Below are 20,145 nucleotides of genomic sequence, written 5' to 3'. Positions count from 1 at the left end.
GAGTATGTTCTGTTGAGGCAGGAATATTTAAGCTAGAAGCATCCTGGTATATGTTGGAAAAACATTTTCTGTCTTCTGGTTTCATATAGATGGATTAGTTTGAAAAAAATGATGGTAACTGTGTTAGGATAACACAAAATTCAGACTGTTTTTGGCTTTTACTAGATTTGTAGTAAAGCTTAAGAACAATTTCTTGAAGGAAAATTTATTGAGCTTTTAATTTTTCTACCTTCTCCTTTGCATTCTGCACATATATGCACATACATGTGTATGAACAGACAAATCTCATGAGTAATTTCTCCAGTGAACTCCATTTTAAGACCTTAAGTTTGTCTACACCACACTAGACTATCTGAACCACTATTGACTGGTTTGTTGTAGCCAAGATTTATCCCATTAGAATTTACAATGGCCCTCCCTTCGAGAGCAGATTTGTAGATTAGCAGGCCATTTTAAAAAATAAATCTCTCCTGGTTTGTATGTGTGTTTGAAAGCACTGTTTGCATCGTTGCTGCCATTCCTGTGTTCCAGGGAGCGGCAAAGTCGGAAATATATTGATTTGTTTTCCATTCACTCTGTGCAGTTGAGCACAGTTTTTAACACCTGCTATCCTGATGGATTTTTGACAGAGGGCAGTCTGGAAGTCTTTCAGCAGAATAAGCTACTATCCTCAATACCTGTGTGGACAGCATTTGGTGAACTAGCCATTTTATACAACTGCACACGGACAGCTTCTGTGAAAGGTACCTAAGGTTAATTATAACAACGTTGCTCAAAGTGTATTTTTGTGAGGTCCCTGTTATATCCACATTCTTTTCGAAGTTTTCATCTCATAAATGTTTGCATGTCTTGATTGTCTGCAGTAAGATCACATTTCCTTCCTTGAGTTCTTTCTGCTTGGGAACTCTAATAACACTATACCATAAATATGATTCCGTGTCCAGCATGACACTTGATAAACAATTAGGCATCTCCAAAGTATGCTGGTTAGCCTGATTTGTACCATATTAACTACTGAGGAAGGATTGCGTTTTAATTTTGGATGCTTTAGTAGTGGTGATAGTCTTTGGCTCTTATGTGCTTGTGTCAAATGCAAACCTGAGGCTAAATGACAGTGAATTTGAAAAGATATGAGAACCATGGTGTTTTTAGTAGAGCAGATAAAGTCTAATTCAAGAGGAAGGAAATATAATACATAGGAATTAGTTCCTTTTGTGCTTCTTTTAGTTCTGTGTTTTCATTATGTTACTGAGTCTTACCTAGATCCATTTGCAACTGGGATTTGGGAGATTTGATTTTGACCTCAAATGTGGTGGTGGGAGAGATGGAACTTCCAGATGGGATGTGCTGCTTCTCTGAGGCAAATGCTTTTTGCATTTCGTGTTTGCAGACTGACCAGGATGGAGTTGTTAGGTGTTGCTCTGATACCAATATCCCTCTTCCTGAGTATTCATCCATTAAATAACCCTCGATTCCTTTTCTAACCTGCCGTAATTTTTCTGTGACAAACAAGTAAATGACCAAATATGATTAAGTTCATCATATTTCCACTCTCCACCATTCCATAAGTATTACTTCTGTTTGAAGACTAATTTCCGTTCTTGTCTAAATCTGCAGGGACTTTGAACCCCCAGTAAGTATGACGAGTTTGTCTCGACTTAATAAGGGGCAAATGGAATAAAACAATAAGTTGTTTGCTTTAAAAGCTTTTGGTCTTTCTTCCTGCACCCAGTTTAGGCACTTAATCATTGCTGGCTGTGCAGATGGAAGTTATTACATGTAATCTGTTTTTGTTGCTGCCTGATAAACAGAGCAGCATCAGTAATGTGATTACTTTTCTCTACTAGCATGCGGTTCTACTTGAATACATTCCCTGCTTTTCTTTTTTGCCTGCTGTACAGTATTAGCATTATAAAGTAGTGTTTCTGCATAATAAGATGTCAAGCTGCTTTAGACCTTTGTTAACATTAATTGGTTTTGAGGTAGGACAAGAATTGTCCAATTATGGGCAAGAAAGGGTATTTGAATACTTGAAATCACTGCAGAAACCTACCCCTCCCCAATAGCTTTCCCGTGTTTCTTGTGGGGGAAGAGCAGTACAATGCCATAACTGAGCATGGATAGTAAACACACATGTGGAAACCCTTTCTTGATGCTGGATCTACTGACACCCTTTTCCTGCAGTCTTTGAGAAGTGACAAGTAAAGGACTTAATCCAAATAGCTTTCAATGGCTGCTGCTACTCAACAGCATCTTCACATGCAGTAGCTGTATTTGAAATTGGCAGTGAGATTTACTCCTGTGTTTCTGAATTTTTTTTAAGTTCACCTTTGAGACCTCAGGCTTTTTTTCTAGCCACATAACTGCTTTATTTAGCTAAGGTGCAAGAGACAGGAAATACATTTTGTGATAGCCTGGACTCTTGCCATATTTTCTTCATGAAAAGTAAACTGAAAGATGTCATTTAGGACAAAAACGAAACCAAAGCAATACCTTTGTTCTCCCATCCAGCATCCAAAAATATCTTCTGAGATATTTTGATAAATGGCAGAGTATATGGTTATATCATGTGTACAACAACCAATGACTGTGCATCGTTTTAAAACTGATATTTTTCTTTCTTGTTAAATTGATTTTATGTTTATGATAAATTGAGGAAGTAAATTGCTCTACATTTTTCTGGAGCTTTCCTTTATCCCAGAGAAAACAGTTTTGTTCTTTCTTATGACAGAAGGAAAATTGCTGAATATGGTGTTACATCCTTAAAAAGAAGAGACTAAATTAAACAGAATCACCTTCTTTTGCTTAAAAAAAAAAAGATGCAATGTGTTCTATTGTGTCAATGATTGCACACAGAGGCTGCTTAGTAGTTTGCATCTTTGATGCTGAATCTTGTGCATGCTTACTGTATTAATATTTTGATTATATTTTGAAAGATAATCATTAATGTTTCAATTATCCTTTATTTCCTTGTAAGACAGATACATTGGAGGAAAACTCTGTGAGGATTAAATGAAATTAAATGTATTTCTTGACATCTGTTATTTCTATCTTATTGGATAACTCCCAAACATTTATTGGCATGTAATCTGAATTAGAGATGGATCCAAGCCACAGTATTCAACATCATAGGTTTTGGAAAACTTCAGCCAAGTTTCTGTTTCTTTCAAAGCAACTCCTTTGCAGATTGAAGCTTTTGAGTGCAGTGACTGTCTGTGATAAGAGTAGATCTTCACAAGTGTTCAGCCCTGTTTGAGCTCGTAGTAAATGGCTAGATTTTCAAAGTTACTCAGCCTGTGGGCTTGCATGGAAAGTGCTCCATGGAGAAACCATTTGGAAATCTATGCCTTATTTTAGTGAGCATTGTTTGAGTGGGAGTTGAATTCTTTTAAAAGTCCGATTGCAATAGATGCTTAATATTTTAAAATTTGGCCTTTGGCCTTTTGAAAGAGCTCATCTGTCTTGTACCATGACCTCAAACTGTAATATCATCCATCAAATAATTTGGAAACATTGTTGATTTTGTTCTTGGTTTTTTGTTTTCTCAAAGCAATCACTAATGTTAAAACATGGGCATTGGACAGAGAAGTGTTTCAAAATATCATGAGAGTGACAGCACAAACAAGACAAGAGCAATACAGAAACTTCCTTAGAAGGTAAATATGATGAGTTTCTATTTGGGCTACTTACTAAGGTGCACAACAATATTGTGCCTAGTTTGTAAACAGAGAGAAAAAGATGCCCTTCATGCAAATACAGCCTCAAAAGCCTGACTATTTACCTCTTTTCTTTTTTTTTTTTTAGATTCATAAGAGAGTTTTTCCCATTTTAATTGTTTTTCTCCTGCATTATATTAGGAAACTTAAAAGTTTGAATGCTTTTAAGTAATAGAATAAATTTATAAAAAAGCTACCTGTTTAGCAGTTAAAACAATATAATGAATAAATAGAGTTAAGTAAATCCTCCAAGTAGTAGTTAATTTGCTGCTGGAGAAGATTAAGGAATTCCTTGTCCCTTGGAGACTTGAATAGATCTGCATGTCTCTCAGTTTATGAACTAATCCCCATATAAATTACCAGGAAATTTGCAGAGTAGAATAATTCTCTCTCCTGCAGGGAACACTGAGCATTGTACCATGCTTCTCCTTAGGAAGATGGTGAAATTAGAGGTTTCAAACCATAGTTAGCTGATTTCATATTTTGATTTTTTTAACAAAGAATGACCATTCTGTTATGCCTTCAAATCAAGATGTAAAGCCTACCCATGGATAGAATGTCTTGTGTATTTTTACATCCATCTCTGTCTTTGATTTCTATACCTATTTCTTTTCTGAACCTGAGTAGCTGAAAGTTCTATAATTTCCTGACTTTTGCAAGTCTGAGTGATCAGAGTGGAAGGTTTTTTCATTCTTACCAGCAAGTTCACTAAGTCATCACTGTAATCGGATTCTCTTTTAAAAGTTGTCCGAGGAGTACTGCTGAAGTTTTTACCTTTGTCTGATTTTGCAGTCTCTGCAGTGCATTTAAAAATATATCCTTGGATTACTATAATGACTTGGTTTACAGTTACTGGGTTCTGTATAACTGAATTTTGAAATCAATCCCTATGCCCATTAGAGGCTTTTCCCCTACTGAAATACAAAGTTGAGTTACGAACTGACCAGTGTTTGCCACATTTCTAAGTTGTAAGTTGTTTGTCTAAAAAACGAGATGAGAATGCTTGAACCTTCTGAATTAAGATTTAGTTGTATATTGTGTTCACCACCAGTTTAACTAGCAATAAAATGTGACTGTACAAATTGTATAGATGAGATCATGAAAAAAGTGTTAACAACAACTTTGGGTTTGGGGTTTTTTTGTTCTGCGTTTCTGCTTTCTGGAAGTGTGTCCCTGCTGAAAAACTTACCTGAAGATAAATTAACCAAGATCATCGACTGCCTGGAGGTGGTAAGATAGTGTTCAGTTCTTCTAAATAATATTCAGTAAGCTTTCAAAATAACAAAGAAGAATAAATCATTAAAAATAAAAACCAACCAAGCTTCTCTAATATGAGAGTGGGCTTGTAGTGATCAGAGTGGAATTCCAGGTTGGCAGCAATTAATAACTTAATATTATGTCACTAAATGCTATGGTTTTGGCATCAAAGTAGTCAAGCAAGTATATAAGAGGATCTGTATTCTAACCTTTATTAAGATTAAGCACAAAGGTGGAGGAGGCAGATAGAGTGATGCACAGCCATAGCATAAGGGGATGAGGAGATTATGGTGTTGATTATGTGAAATGGCAAATGGCCTTAGCACAGCAGTATCCTAAGATGTGACTTTTTTTTTTGGTGGGATTCCTGGCAAGGGAGAACTTGTAGGAAACACTCAGATCACAAAGCTGGAAGTTAACACAGAAAAAATGCTTGGTTGAAAGTTAAACAATTAGGTAATTCCTTACCTGAATCGTAATGAATGGTAATGGCGGTGAGGGTTCCTTAGCAGACACAGAAAAACTGGTGCCTTGGTAGCTTGCAACAGATAATTTAGGCATTCCCACTGAGATGTCAAGCCTGAAATTACTTTTGGAAATGGGTTTTTGATTTAGAACTCTTTTAAGAGTTTTTGATATTTTTTTCCTTTGTTTTACCTCGCTTCATAAGGAGGATGCAAGTGTTGTGGGTTTTTTAAACAAATAATGTGCTGCTGCAATTAAGATTGGCCCCTCTTTTTCTGTAATGCAGTGGTTGCATATTATGGGATGCGAAGTATGAAGGAGATAGGAAGTTAAACATTAATGGAAGATCCACAGGTATTAAGAACTCTGCATAGTAATCAGAACTTTCAAAAAGGCTAACAGCTTATCAGAGAATATTGTCTCTCCCTTCCCTCCCCAACAGGAGTACTATAACAAGGGAGATTATGTTATTCGGGAAGGAGAAGAGGGAAATACCTTCTTCATAATAGCAAAAGGAAAGGTAAGATTTAATAAACCTAATTATAAAGTAGGTTATATACAAACACATTTCAAAAGCTACCTTGAAGGGTGTGATCTTCAGTAAGATCTGTGCAGAGTGTTTTTGAGGACGCTGTTGAGTGCACGCGATACCGTGATAAAAGCCTGGAGCAGCATTTCAGAGGTTCAGGGAGCCTAATTTTCCATTCACAATGAACCCATGTTATACTGTTCTAATTATAATGTAATTAAAGTGTGTCCTGAAGCCTCTTGACACTGTGGCAGAGATGTAAAGTCAATTTTTTTGCAAATGAGATTTGATCCTATGTCTTCTCCTACATTGTTCAGTATCTGATGGGCAAAACAGACTTGTGAAATGTATAAGAAGTAATGGAGTCCTAGGCTTAATGGAGAGTGGCCTTCTAGATGTCTCTATGTTCCTGTCATTTGTTAGTGCCAGAGGAATAAGGCAGCAGCCTTTATCCATCAGCTTTTACATTGGAGGCCGACATTGGACTCTAAAGAATCAAATCAGGGCAATTTTCATCAATAAACTTCCAAGAGGATTTCCAAAATGTTTCTGTGTCCAGAGATATTCTGGTTTGGTTTTTTGCTAATGTGGGCATAGCAGAATGCGTGCTGCTGTGGAAGCAGAATTTCATGAGGGGGAAATGTTAGTTAATTCTTCTATCTGCTATCTGCTTAGATGAAAAGACAGAAAGCTCGTATGATCCCTGCCCACAGTGAGAACTGAAGTATTTTTCAGTTTTTCATTAAAATGTGACTTATTTTTGCTCTATTTTACAAGGTATGAGGAGAAAATATTTGGGGGTGGGCAATTTGTTTTAAATTTTTGAGAGGTAGGAGTAATTACATATATTTGTAACTCTTTCTGCGGCATTACAGAGTTTAAGACATTTATGAAATACACAGAAAGGAAAGGAAACCTTACCAAATTTTTATTCCTGTACTTTCCAGGTGATAGTTACCCAAAGTACAGCAGATCACTCACAGCCTCAGCTGATTAAAAATCTACATAAAGGGGATTACTTTGGAGAAAAGGCTCTTATTAGGTTAGTTCACATTGTCTGATTCATGATATGTAGTATTTCAGTTGTCCTATCACTATGTATTCGATTCTACAATTCATGACTCTTTGGAATATAATATTTGTTTTGATTGTAAAGTAGCTAGATAAAGGTAGTGACTGAATTTGCCTAAATGTTTTAGTTTTTTGCAGAGAGAACTTGAAACTATACACTGTCAACTACCGTTAGTTTTCCCTGTAGAAGTCAAATGCTGACCCTCTCTGCATTGTGGCTTATTGCTTAGATTTCAGTAAAAGCTGTGATGAAAACTTATCCCAGGCTCTATGTGACTTTAAAATGGATAAGCTCCATCATGACTGGACTGAGCTGTTGTTTCCATTGCCCATGATAGTAAGAAACAGAAAGAAGGAGTCACATAGTACATATTTATGTGAGTGATTAAGTAGGGAATCTTTTGGTTTCTGGAATGTTTTATATCCAAAGATCATTTCAGGAGTAAGTAGTAAATCCTGATACAGTGCTAATTACAGCTCACTCTAATTTCTTGGAAGGTTGCTAAAGGATGTCATGATCCAAACCTTATTGAAACTGGAAAAAATACTGTGCTGGATCATAATAATGACTAGTGAAATGCTACTATTTTTTATTTAGTTCAGCAATATTAATTCAGGTACAGGCTGCAAAGACCTTTGAGGAGTTTCACCTATAGCAGCTGGGACCCTCCATGAGTACAGTGTGAGGTACAGCGTGAATCCTCACTGTTTTGAGGATTTTGATATGTTTGATATGTTTCTGAAAAAGTCCATTTCAATTCATAGTGACGACGTCAGATCAGCAAACGTCATTGCAGATGAATACAACGTGGAGTGCCTCGTTATAGACAGAGAGTAAGTACTCTGCAGTTCAATAGAAGACTTGCATCCTCTTTTAGCAGGTTAACATGTGACTTTCAGTAGGTTCATAAGACTTCACTAAAGGCAAAATCACAATGTTGTCTTAAGGGAACACTGAACAAGTGTTTATGTTTTTTGAAGTACTAAGAAAGAGAGGCTGGCGGCAGATGCTTGTGCACAGAAGCTTAAGAGTAGCTCAGAGTTATTCTTTTCTTTCTCCCCTTGCAGTGGTGATGTTTATTGTGGTCTCCTGGGTCAGACATTCCTGAGAGCTGGTCTTGTCAGTGAAGACCAGTGCAGAGAAGGTGTTCGGTAACTCTGCCTTCTCTGCATCCTCTGTTACCGGTCCCCCACCATTTAGTTACAGGCCCACATTGTCCTTTGTTTTCCTTTTGTTACTGATGTATTTGAAGAAGCCCTTCCTGTTGTCCTTGACATCCTTGGCCAGATTTAATTTCAGATGGGAATTGGCCTTCCTTGTCTCATTCCTACTCACTCTTACAGTCTTTCCGTATTCATTCCAAGTGGCCCATCTCCTGGGTGCTTCCATCTCCTGTGTGTTTCCTGCTTATACTTGAGTAATGACAGGAGTTCTTTATTTATCCACACAGGTCTCTTGCCCCTTTTGCCCAATTCCTTGCTCATTTCCTGAGCCTGGAGGAAGTAATCCTTGAATATCAACCAACTCTCTTGGACCTCTCTTCCCTGCAGGGCCTGTTCCTGTGGGATTTTTCCAAGGAGGTCCCTGAAGAGGCTTAAGTTGGCTCTCCTGAAACACCAGAATAGGCTTCCTAGCGAGGTGCTCAGTGCATCTAGACAATGCTCTTAATAACATACTTCAGTTTGGTTCACCCTGAGATGGTCAGGCAGTTGGACAAGGTGGTTGTTGTAGGTCCCTTCCAACAGAAATAGTCTGTTCTAAGTCTTTTCTTCCCACAGTGCTGTTACTCACCTCTGAAGCAGGAGAGGTGAACTCAATCCCTTTGGCACTATGTACCAAGGGTTTTATCCACTGGGGCAGAAGGACTGACTGCCTGGACTCGTGCCAAGCTGGTTCCCAGGGTAGGGATGGTGGAACCACACTTAATAACCACAGTGCATGTGGGAGGCAAAGTACACCCAGCCTGCTCCAAATTATTTAAACATAGCATGAAAAGACCTGAGGAGATCAAGCACTCTGTCCCCCTGCCCTCTGGCAAGAGGTTTGCTACTTCAGCAGGTTACTGCCTCTTCAAAGCTCTTAAAATCATGTCAAAGTGATAATGTGGAGTTTTGTCTGGATCATTACTTGAATGTTCAGCATTTTATAATGTTTCATTCGTGTTTTTAGGACCTTTAATCAAACAGTTGGAACTTATGAGGAGCTCCAAACTTACCTTGAAGGTTATGTGGCTGATCTGGCCCAGGCCGATGAAAAGCGACATGCGAAGTAAGTCAGAGCATTTGGTAGGTACATCTTCAGTAGGTAATCATAAAAAACAGTGATAGATGTAAGTGAAATCATGCATGGTAGTTGATGGAGATGGACTCCTAGGAATGAATGACAGCAGTCACTGTAGTAAAACAGTCTAGATATGCTTATGGAGCCCAAGAAATATTTTCTGAAGCAAAACTCACATAGAATCTCAGTATATTGACTTTCAAACAAGAATTCTCTCTATTCCAAGAAAACTGAGCACAGAATAGAAGTGACGTTGAGCTCAAATGAATTTTGCATTCTCATGGGAAGTTCTTTGACTGGTAAAAACCCTACTCTTAACTCCTGACTGAGTTAATGAAACTGTATTACTGTGCAAAAGACTAATTGTCATTTCAAAAAGAAACAAGCATACATAAAAGAGACAGTTTATTTTTAGTGTTTCAGTGTAGCCCCTAATGTTTGCTTTTAGCTATGGGCCACATTTTTAGTTTATGTGCCTCTGATTTCAACCTGAGCACTACTGGAAGATTAGTAGAGCATGGTTTTCTTCTGTTTAGAAGTACAGCTGCATTCTTATTTCTGATCATTCTACTGGAACTGGTACACAGTCTTCAAACATTGGTTCTCCAACTTGGAGCACCCAAATGTTTGCAGCTGACCACATAAAAGCAGGATTCTCACCATGAATCATCTCTTGCTAAAAATACTGTTGATCGTACTCAGTGAACTTGAGCAGCATTTTGCTTCTAATTTACTTCCACAGGAGGTCCAGAAAGAAAGTGCTTCTGCACAAAATAAAATCAAGATTCTCTTAGGAAATAAGAAGGCTTTCCTTTCCTTCTTTTCCTTTCCTTGTCCTTTTCCTTTTCTTGTCCTTTTCCTTTCCTTTCCTCTATATAGGAGCATTAAAATTAATGTCAAGGAAGAGCACTAACCTGTGTTAATTTTCTTAATGCAGAGGAAGATCCTTCTGTGGACAGCTGACCAAAGAGGTGTCTTTGGAGATGATAGAGCTGAAGGAGAAAGTAGCCCAGTTCCCTCCTTCCCCATTCAAGAATTTAGAAGTTGTCACAACTCTGGGTGTTGGTGGGTTCGGAAGGGTTGAGCTTGTAAGACATTGTTTTAAACATATTCAAATAGTTCTCTGTCTTAAATGAATTATTTAGCCACTCAATAACGTGAAGGATTTAAATATTCTCCATAGCTGTTATTCTGCCTCAGACAGAATAACTCTGTATAAAGCAATGCATAGTTAAAAAATATTTCAGGACTCGGATGTGCAAAGAAGCAAATCCATTCTTGTGTGCCTTCATCTTCTATTGTTAAAAGTATCTTCCTGGTCACTAGACACAGTCATCAGTTTGTGCATGTGGAGCTTACAGATGTGCCTACCTGCATTGTGTTCCCTGAATTGCAGGCCTTTTCCCAAGACTCTGCTTGGACCTGAAGTAACCTCCACAGCATCACTTAGTCTGTATTGTTAGAATTGCTTCAGGATGCCCCACAGCAGCTATAACCAGTGTGATCTCTCTCTGAGCTGTGTTGACTGTGACATTTCCAACAATTTTTAATGGCTCTTTCGAGCCATATTCAATGGCATGAACAGCTGTGTTTCTGGGATACCAAGAGCCTCATGAGCCTAAAGTCTTAAATTCCACTCTCCCCTGGCTGAGTAGCAAACATCTGAGAAAAACCTGAGAGCATTTTGTGCAGGCTGCTGAAGGTAATGGTAAATTAAAGGAGACTTTGTGGTTTTAGTGAAGTCCTTCACAGTAGTTAAACCATCAACTGTTTTGTTCTGATTCATGCTTCACAAAAAAAACCCCCAAAACTTTCACACTGGAAATTCTACAGCATCACCTGAATAATAAGCTAAAAATTGAATTCTCCTCCAGCTGTAGAACACAGATTACTGCTTCCTTGGTTTCTGAGAAGCCCTGTTTTAACTTCCATCTTTTTATTGCATTTTGGATAATATTTCAGCATAATGCAAAATCATTTGTAAACGTTCTCCCTAAACTGCCTCTGCATTTTGTTCTTTTGTATTATGCTGGTGGTTATAAATCTTAAATTGAAGTTAGGACCCGCTGCAGTATAAACTTATTGTAGTATGTAGTACCTACCCAAACTGCTGCTATTTCACTTTGCAAGTGGGGACTGGGAAACTAAAAAGACCTGATGCTTGACTTAAAATCATCCCTAACAGTTCTGCAGAATATCTGGAATTTGTCCCTCACTACAGCCATCAATTTTAGTCCTGTGCTGTGTTGAAAAAGATGGATATCAGTATACCTATTGAGAACTGATTGGTAAAATATCCTTTCTTTTCCTCATATGTATTCTTCATTTTTATTCACAGGTTAAAGTGAAAAATGAGAACATGGCTTTTGCTATGAAGTGTATAAAGAAGAAACACGTAGTGGACACCAAACAACAAGAGCATATCTATTCTGAAAAGAAAATCCTTGAGCAGATATGTTCTCCATTCATTGTAAAGTAAGTTGACCATAAGCTTTCCTTGAATGTTGACCCCCAGCTGACCCACTGAACAGCATTATTAGGAATCAGGTCTGGCATATATGAGTTCTGGGGAGAAGACGCTGCAAGTCTCGCATTTTATTTTGCTTTTCCTAAATTGCTGCCATTTGTCTCCACAGACTATATCGCACATTCAAAGATAATAAGTATGTATACATGCTTCTGGAGGCTTGCCTTGGAGGGGAGCTGTGGAGCTTGCTGAGAGACAGGTAACAGCAAAGAAAGTGTAACCTTGCCCTTTAAAATCACCAGTCAGCTCCATGGGTCTGCTGAGTAGGTTCTCTATTCAAGGGCTGTCCAATGAAAGATTTTTGTTTGGTTGGTTAATATTCTGGGTGTTATATGTTATCTGGTTAATAAGTAAGGCATTTTTAGAACTTAACTGTCTGTAAGGATATTGATTGGTTTTGTTCCAGAGGCAGCTTTGATGAATTCACCACCAAGTTCTGTGTTGGGTGTGTGACAGAGGCTTTTGACTATCTACATCACATAGGAATAATCTACAGAGACCTGAAGCCAGAAAACTTAATTTTGGATGCTGAAGGATATATAAAACTGGTAAGATGTAATCCACTGTAATGTTATCCTTTTGTCTCCTGTTTCTTTGCGAGAGGAATATAAATAGACAGCACGTAGTTATAGAACCAGAGTCCCAGACTTTAATAACTCTTGCGCTTCAGTAGAATAGAGGGCAGGCTTCTCATTGCACAATGAGAAACAAAGGCACTGTAAGCCACAGACAAACTTGGGATTTGCAGTCTCTGAGAGCTCTTGCCACAGCATAAATAGCAAAAAAAAAAAAAATTCTCCCAGGAGATAGGTTTAATGTAAAGCCAGGAACTACATTTCCCAGATGCAGAATTACCTCTCTGTCCAGACTCAAGCAATCTTATGTTCTACATTCATTCATGAATGTAGAGGTTCCCTCTCTTTGTAGAGAGGGAAGACAGTAAAGAACTGCCATACTTGATTGTGACTCTGAAAAGTGTAACAAGAATACCTCTCAAAGAACTTGCAATATCCTCTCTGAGGACAATGAGCAACCCAAAGTGTTCCAGGTAAATCTCATGTCCTCAAGGAAATCATGGGTTGTTGTCTCCAAAAGGAAAATAAGTCAGAAAATTACTTGTGATAATAAATGGATCTGTTTTATAACATTCAGTAATCCAGTTGAATTACTTCTCTGTCCTTCACAACTACACTGTGTAGTTGTTTTAGATCTAAACTAGCAACTCTGAGATCTTTGCAGGAGGGGAGGAAGCAATTAAGACTTTAAGGCTTCCCAGTGCAAAACACCTCTGCCTTATGCAGCATATGTTGATTTTGATCAGGTTGATTTTGGATTTGCAAAGAAGATTGGATCAGGGCAGAAAACCTGGACGTTTTGTGGAACCCCTGAGTATGTTGCTCCTGAAGTCATACTGAGTAAAGGCCATGACTTCAGTGTAGATTTTTGGTCCCTTGGGATTCTTGTGTATGAACTCCTTACTGGCAGGTAAGTGCCTCCTACTCTAAGTTCTTAGCTTTTTGTTTGTTTTTAGAGACCTTTTAAAAGTTACTTTTAAAATAAACAGTTTGGGGTGTGTCAATCAGTAAAGAGACTTGCAAAATGATACTTGTTTTTGTTTCTTACGCATGTCTTACCTTCCATCATTTCAGCCATGCGAGAGACAAAGTGTGGTACATATACTTAATTCTGGCTTACCTATCCAAGGAAAGGGCCAGGCACAACCTGTAATTAGCTGATGTAGAGCTCCATTAACTGAGGATGATGATGATAATGATGTTTCCTGTGAGGAACAACTGACAAAAGACTGTTGTTTTCCTCCTTAGTGGGTGATGGGGTACAGTGGGGTGGGTGAACTGTAAGCAGGGCTCATTCTTTGCCTCCATGCACATTCCCATGACAATTCTTTGCGAATGCTCAGTGGTGACACAACATGGAAGCTTCTCTGAGTTAGACCAGAGGCAGAGCTGGCTTAGAGGGACACGTATGGTCATGCATTTTCCCTGGGACCTACAGGAAATTTCTCATTCTCAAACCTTTCTAATATCTTAAACAGGCTGAAAGGGCGAGGGTTGTAAAACTATAACGGTGGGCTTTTTTCCCATATTCTCAAATATTTGATTTGATAAGTAATGGCCACATCTGCTCTTGCCAGACTTCCATTTATCAGTGTCGCTTTCTTTTTCTAGTCCACCATTCTCTGGGGCTGATCAAATGATGACGTATAATTTGATTCTCAAAGGCATTGAAAAGCTGGATTTTCCTAAAACAATAACAAGGCGGCCTGAGGATTTGATCCGCAGACTCTGCAGGTGGGAGGGGCAGTTTGTGGCAAAGCCTGGGTGTGGAGAGATTGAGCTCTTTTAGAATTCAAACTAGAGTGTTGAATTCCTCCTGACAGCTTGATTTAGAATTGTCATGCATAGCACGGTCCATTCTGATTATATTCAGTATGCATTGCGTGCCTCTGAATATGTATCACACCTCTTAGTCTGCAGAGGCAGCATCTACAAATGTTGGCTCTGGGCTTTCTCTGTAGCTGTGAATTTTTTCTGAAACAAATCTTAGGGAAAACTTATGGAGCGTGGGCTGAGGAAAGAGCTAAGGAATTTGATTTTGCTATCAAGCACATTGGTTAAAAAAAAAAATGCTTCCAAACTTACTTGGTCATATAGTTTCTACAGAAAACATAGGGCACTTAAAGACTGACTTAAGCCCATTTGAAAATGCAAAAGGCAGTATTTCAAAAGGGCCAGCATAACTCAGAAACATTAGTGCACAGTGGCATGCACAGCTGGTGACAATGCTGACTTCGAACTCCCAGTTCCCGTGGGATTTCATCCATGGCACTAGGAACGGTGTGCAACATGCTTGTGCACCAGCATTTGAAAGGAACTTTGTAAATTTTGATTTGACTCCTTTTGTAACTCATAACCAGGCCTGCTGGTCAAGGGGAAAAAAAGACGTGCAACCAAAATTCAGCCTGTTGATTTCACTCTGCTGCTTCTCACAGCCAGGTGACGTTGTTCTGGCTTCCTAGCAGGTTTCTCCATCCTTAAAAGAAAGGAGCAGTGAGCAAAACCTCATTATGCCTCCTTATGAGGCCACATTTTTATGCAAGCTACATCCCTGTGTAACTGTTAAAAACAAGCAGTTAGGACCTATAAATGCTCTTTAAATAAATAGGAATATTTTATAAATTCTTATCCTTATTGTTTTCCTCTTTCTTTTAAGGCAAAACCCTACAGAAAGATTAGGCAATTTGAGAAACGGAATTAATGACATCAAGAAGCACAGGTAAACAAAAGAATCTGCCAAGAAGAAAATTTGGGGTTTAATTTGAAGTATTTTTAATATTTTAGAACCCAGTCTGGTAAACCCATAAAGAGAGATTTCTGTTGCTATTGAGTGCATTTGCAGCTGAGCTAAGTCATGCTGTAACCTGAGCTAGAGCAACAGTACTGTTGCATTTGCAGCTACACCAAGCGACGGTATGAGCATAAATCCTCAGCATGTTTATCTAGAAATGTCGTATTTTTTACTGGTTTTGTTGCAGGTTGTCGATGTAGGAGTTTAATTTAGTTCTCAGGGAAATTGATGCCAGTTCAGCATCTGCCTTTCAGACCTCCTGACCCTTAAGCAGTTGCTTTTTAAGAATGAGTAATTAAGAGCTCCAAAGCAATACTAGGGTTTTGTCCTAATGAACCTAATGAAGAAAGTCTTTCTTCTAATCAAGAAATTCCTCTGTCGCTTAAACATTTTCTGCTTTCTTTTTTTATCTGAGTTGTTTCTAAGCCATGCACTCTGTGCATGTTCTTTGACTTTTCTGTTTCTCTCCCTCTTCTCATGCTGTAAAAAGGGTGGAATTCCAAGGAGACACATAAGTCTTTCCATGGCTGTACTTGTGCATGTATTAACCTGCCTGTCACTGCATCTCCTCTGTACAGAAGTGCCAGTGTTTCTGGTGGTCCTGAAGCTCCCCCTGCCTTGTATGGCAATGACAGTGCTCGAGTTTCCTCTTTCTAATAACTGTGCTGTTACATGGGCAGTAAAAAAATTTCTTACAGTCCTTGTTCACAGGTTTTTCAGGTCTTCATAGTATAATGACAGAAAACAACCTGTCTTTCTCTTTTGGTCTCTCCCTGTCTGTCTTTCATTTCTTTTTAATCAGGTGGTTGAGTGGTTTTAACTGGGATAGTCTGAAAGTGAGGAAGTTAACGTCACCTTTAAAAAGAGAGGTACTGGCTTTGGCTTTCAATATCATAATGCTTTACTAATATAGCTTGACTTCAAAGAACAGCTGATGGCAATAGCAAAATTTCCCATAGATGCATTTGAATTATTATAGTTCGATGTTTTTAGTGAAAATTGCATGAAAGAAAGAGAAACAGCAAGCAATACATAAATCCAGTTAAATAATGGAAATATTATTCTGCCTGTGTACTTTGCATTAGATTTTCACCATTACTAGAATAAATGGTGTTTGGTCAGAAACTAATACTGAAAAAAACATATTTTCCTTGGTAATGGGCAGATTATTAAGACATATTGTTCATATTACTGTGCAGAGTACAAATTCCTGCATTCTCTTACTATTGAGTTACAACACACCCCTGAGTAAGCTCCGTGTTTTAAATGGCCTATTTCTCTTTGCCCTAACATGAAAAAAGATTGAGGGTAAAGAGTTTGAAACTCATTTTGACCTCAGTTTGAAACAAAAAATAATTCTGAGGTCTGCATTGAGTACCTACCCTGTGAGTATAGATTTGATCTTAAAGAAAGTAGAATAAAAATTGTGTGCAGTGTGGCCCAGCTTTCTTACTGACTTTGTAGGGCTTTTGGTGAAATCCTGGAGCTGATAGTATTTGGGAAGTACTTTCATATAGGAAGGCTAATGCCATTGCTCTGTTGTATAATTTAATTACTGGAGGTTTATCTTTCGAAGAATGAGGAATTGCATCCATTGAAACAAGTCACCTGTATCATACCAGCCTTTCATCTCCACAGTGGTAGCAATAAAAATGATGCATAATCAATGGACAACCTTTTCAAAAGTTACTTTCTGAAACAACCATTTGTTTGTGTTTTTCATGTCGTAGTTGTCTGGACCGACTGATTACAGCTACTTTGACAGCTATCCACCTGAAGAGGGAACCCCTCCAGATGAACTTTCAGGCTGGGACAAGGATTTCTGATAGTTGTTTCTTCTGGGACATGTGTAGACACTCATAGGCTTCAGTTCTAAACCTGCTATCTTGTTTCTTGCTACAAACTACACAGTTCTCCTTGAAGAATAGAAGACCATACAGCAGCTGGAGTTTGTTTGGACAATGCACCAAAATCTGTGTCCATTTCTTTATAACAAGGGCATGCATTCAGTCAAGAGATGCAGCCTGAATGTGTTCTGATACAGAGTGTCTCTACGAATATTTTCAGACACTATGGGTCGGATTTATGGTTTTGCCATTAGAAATGTCAGTAGCTAATACTTTGATGTTAACAAGGTTACCATTTTGGATGGAGAGGATTGGAAGCCAATAACTCTGTGGCATTTGTCAGCTGACAACTATAGGCACTTATTTTTCATTTTATCTGATGTCTGCTGTGTTTCACTTTTTCCCCTTAATGTCCAGTATTGCATTAATGCAGGAATGTGTATAAAAGAGACTTTTACTGAAAGTCTTTACTGATTTGATTTGATGCTGCAGCTAAAAGAGTATCACTGTGGAAGCTGCCTCTCTGTCAGTTGAGTTTTGGAACAGGCTGAATATATGACACAGGTCAAATGAAAATCCAGTAGGAAACAAGGTATATACATAATAGAAGTTGCCTAAAGAAGCAGACTATGGTGTGTATTTCCCTTACTGCTTCAAAGAGCCATGTCTATTTCTTAAAATGTTTTGCTTTTATGTAGTGAGAAGATAAAATAGATGGACAAAAAGCATTTACCTTGCAGGGAAAAAAAATGCAGTTGGGTGTTGTGCATTCATGGTTTATATAGAAAAAATTCTGTTACTCTCTGTTAAGAACTACAACCACTGTTGAAACAGGGATGTTCCTGGTTGTCCTGCTGGGCTTATGGGATTGATGAGTCTGCAACGCTTGCTAGGATTTGTTTCAGCTCCCACAGAGACGAAGTCCAATCTAAATTTCAATACTGAAGCTCCCACAGCTCACTGCATTTCGCGTGCTGGGTGGAAAACCTCCCAGGAAACTTGTACTATGTGCCCAGGGTTTAGTTACTGCTGGATAGTCTTCCTAGCTGCTGCTGGTCATGACTTTTCCACCGGGTGAGGGAGGGACTGCCACAGGGGCAGTTCCATGGTTTGTTACATGGTTATAATTATCTTTTACCACTGAGTGGTCATTGCTTTGACAGCAAATCAATTTAAATATTTTGTATAACCTTCAGTCTGAATAAGGCAGTAGAACATTTTCCATTGAGTTTAATGAAGGTTGGATTGAGCCCTTGAAAGAAGACACTACATGTTCGGCTGGTTTTGTTTCCCTGCTTGTTTGCAAATTATTATGGAAACTTTCAGCCAGCAAAGCCTGTGCAAAATGGTGGTAAGCACACACAGTCAGAGAGGATGGAGCAGAGTCTGTAAGCTGGGATTGTAGATGCTTTCCACTAGCTCTGTTTAGCAATACCAAAGACCAGATTTTCTTTTCAGGATTTAGACAAGCACTAAAAGTTAGGTATTCGTGTTTCTCTGTGCATTTTTCTTTCTCTCATAAGTATTTTTTATTGCAGTCAAAATAATATTGCACCAAGTTTTATAAAATCTTTTGAATGTATTTTTCCATTGTATTTACAGGTAGTTTCCTTATATATATAAATATAAATAATAATGGTGTGTATATATATATGTTTTTTAAGTGAAGAAATAACTGTATGATAAGTTTAGTGCAGTTAGCATCAAGTCTTTGCAGCTGTAGGATATATTTTCGTTATAAAGTTTAACTTATCTTGTTTATTTGTGTGCAAATAAAATAAGATTACAGTGTAATGGGCAGGACATTAGTATTTTAGAAGCGCATTCCATACAGCAGTCCAGATTCATAGGCCTGATTTATACTTCTTGTCTATGTGATTCAGAAGAGACCGAGGCAGAAAAGACTGCCCTGGAGGGGCATCAGATGTCATTGCTTGCAGCCTGTCCCTCACTCAGATTATGTTTTCCCTAGTGAGTGCTGAGAAAATGAATGCATAAGAAGCTACAATAAATGAGGCCACAGATAATTTCATGCTTATGTAGAGTACCCATGTACATTTGATTCATTTTATTTCTGGCACATATGCAGTTGACTGAGCTGAAGTTTTCCAGAAACAAGCAGCAGCTGATACAGTAGACACTAAACATTACTTGAACTAATGCCAAATGTCTTTGACAGACAGATGTACTTCAGACTTCAACATGGCACCAGTGGAGTTATGCTGATGTGAAACAAGCGGATAAATGGGTGATTCAGACTCAAGTAGCTTCACAGTGCAGGAGATCATGGGGAAACTGAATGGACAGTCATGATGATGATTAGATTATGCTTATTGTTGCCTTTTCTGATTTAATGTCATTGAATAACAGATTTTGACATTCAGGTTTTGATTATGCTGTGGATATGTTAGTAACTGTCTGAGTTCTGTCCTTGGTGTTCTTATTTGTGCTTTGCCTTCCTGTCTTGTCAGCTTTGCTTTTATTGTGTGGCTCCCTGAGAAACCCAGCTGTAGCTATGCTTTTTAACCTATACTTCTGCCACAAAAGAACATGCCTCAGGAGGCAGGAAGGATGATGTTTCTTCCTGACAGAGAGCAGAGATGAGGAGTATCTCTGGGTAGATCAAAGTGCCTTCCCCCAGCTACCACATCAGTGGTGAACACTTGAGAGAGACTTGTAGGCAGGAGCAGAAGCACAGTGAGAGAGAAAAGTCCCAGGCATGTGATAATTCTAGCCAGTTTTTAGTGCAAATGATTAATTTTCACCATGTCCTCACAGCTGCCTCTTCAGGCTTTGAAAAGGGTGAGGTTGGCCACCCCGATGCCTGAATGCATCACCTCTTAGTAGAAAGGGGAAGAAGTAACCTCAGTGCCACAAATATTTGCATTTGATCATAGAAGGGACTGTGGAGAGGATGTTAGAGAGTGTAAGCCTGTAAGATTTTTGTGTTTAATGAGAAGAAATAGCTGTCCTGATATTTAGGGAGTCTCCGTGATTTTAGGCAGGACTTAACAGGTCTTACTTGCAATGAAAAGCGTCTGAGATCCCTTTCTCTTCCCACTACTCAAGGCTACCTCTGAACACAC

At 38.5% G+C, this 20,145-nt stretch overlaps 1 protein-coding gene across 3 annotated transcripts in view; it reads left to right on the top strand.

The window, feature by feature from the left end:
- Window positions 1-18,632, top strand: part of PRKG2 (protein kinase cGMP-dependent 2) — a 28,958-nt gene extending 10,326 nt beyond the window's left edge. The window contains exons 4-19 of one of the 3 annotated variants that reach the window (XM_051768040.1): window positions 630-743; window positions 3,551-3,656; window positions 4,883-4,946; window positions 5,881-5,958; window positions 6,915-7,009; window positions 7,804-7,872; window positions 9,209-9,307; window positions 10,257-10,407; window positions 11,658-11,794; window positions 11,956-12,045; window positions 12,253-12,394; window positions 13,168-13,331; window positions 14,033-14,155; window positions 15,078-15,140; window positions 16,015-16,081; window positions 16,943-18,632. In XM_051768040.1, coding sequence (XP_051624000.1) covers window positions 630-743; window positions 3,551-3,656; window positions 4,883-4,946; window positions 5,881-5,958; window positions 6,915-7,009; window positions 7,804-7,872; window positions 9,209-9,307; window positions 10,257-10,407; window positions 11,658-11,794; window positions 11,956-12,045; window positions 12,253-12,394; window positions 13,168-13,331; window positions 14,033-14,155; window positions 15,078-15,140; window positions 16,015-16,081; window positions 16,943-17,038 — 1,658 coding nt within the window. In that variant the 3' untranslated portion in view covers window positions 17,039-18,632. Of the gene's footprint in view, window positions 1-629; window positions 744-3,550; window positions 3,657-4,882; window positions 4,947-5,880; window positions 5,959-6,914; window positions 7,010-7,803; window positions 7,873-9,208; window positions 9,308-10,256; window positions 10,408-11,657; window positions 11,795-11,955; window positions 12,046-12,252; window positions 12,395-13,167; window positions 13,332-14,032; window positions 14,156-15,077; window positions 15,141-16,014; window positions 16,082-16,942 lie in introns of those variants that run through there. The other 2 variants (XM_051768041.1, XM_051768042.1) reach the window with 2 other exon arrangements.
- The last annotated feature ends 1,513 nt before the right edge of the window (window positions 18,633-20,145 follow it).

This window comes from Manacus candei, unplaced genomic scaffold, assembly GCF_025592945.1.
Source record: "Manacus candei isolate 608988 ecotype Guabito, Panama unplaced genomic scaffold, ASM2559294v1 h1tg000092l, whole genome shotgun sequence".
Lineage (NCBI taxonomy): Eukaryota > Metazoa > Chordata > Aves > Passeriformes > Pipridae > Manacus > Manacus candei.
This window is presented reverse-complemented; position numbering and strand designations above follow the sequence as displayed.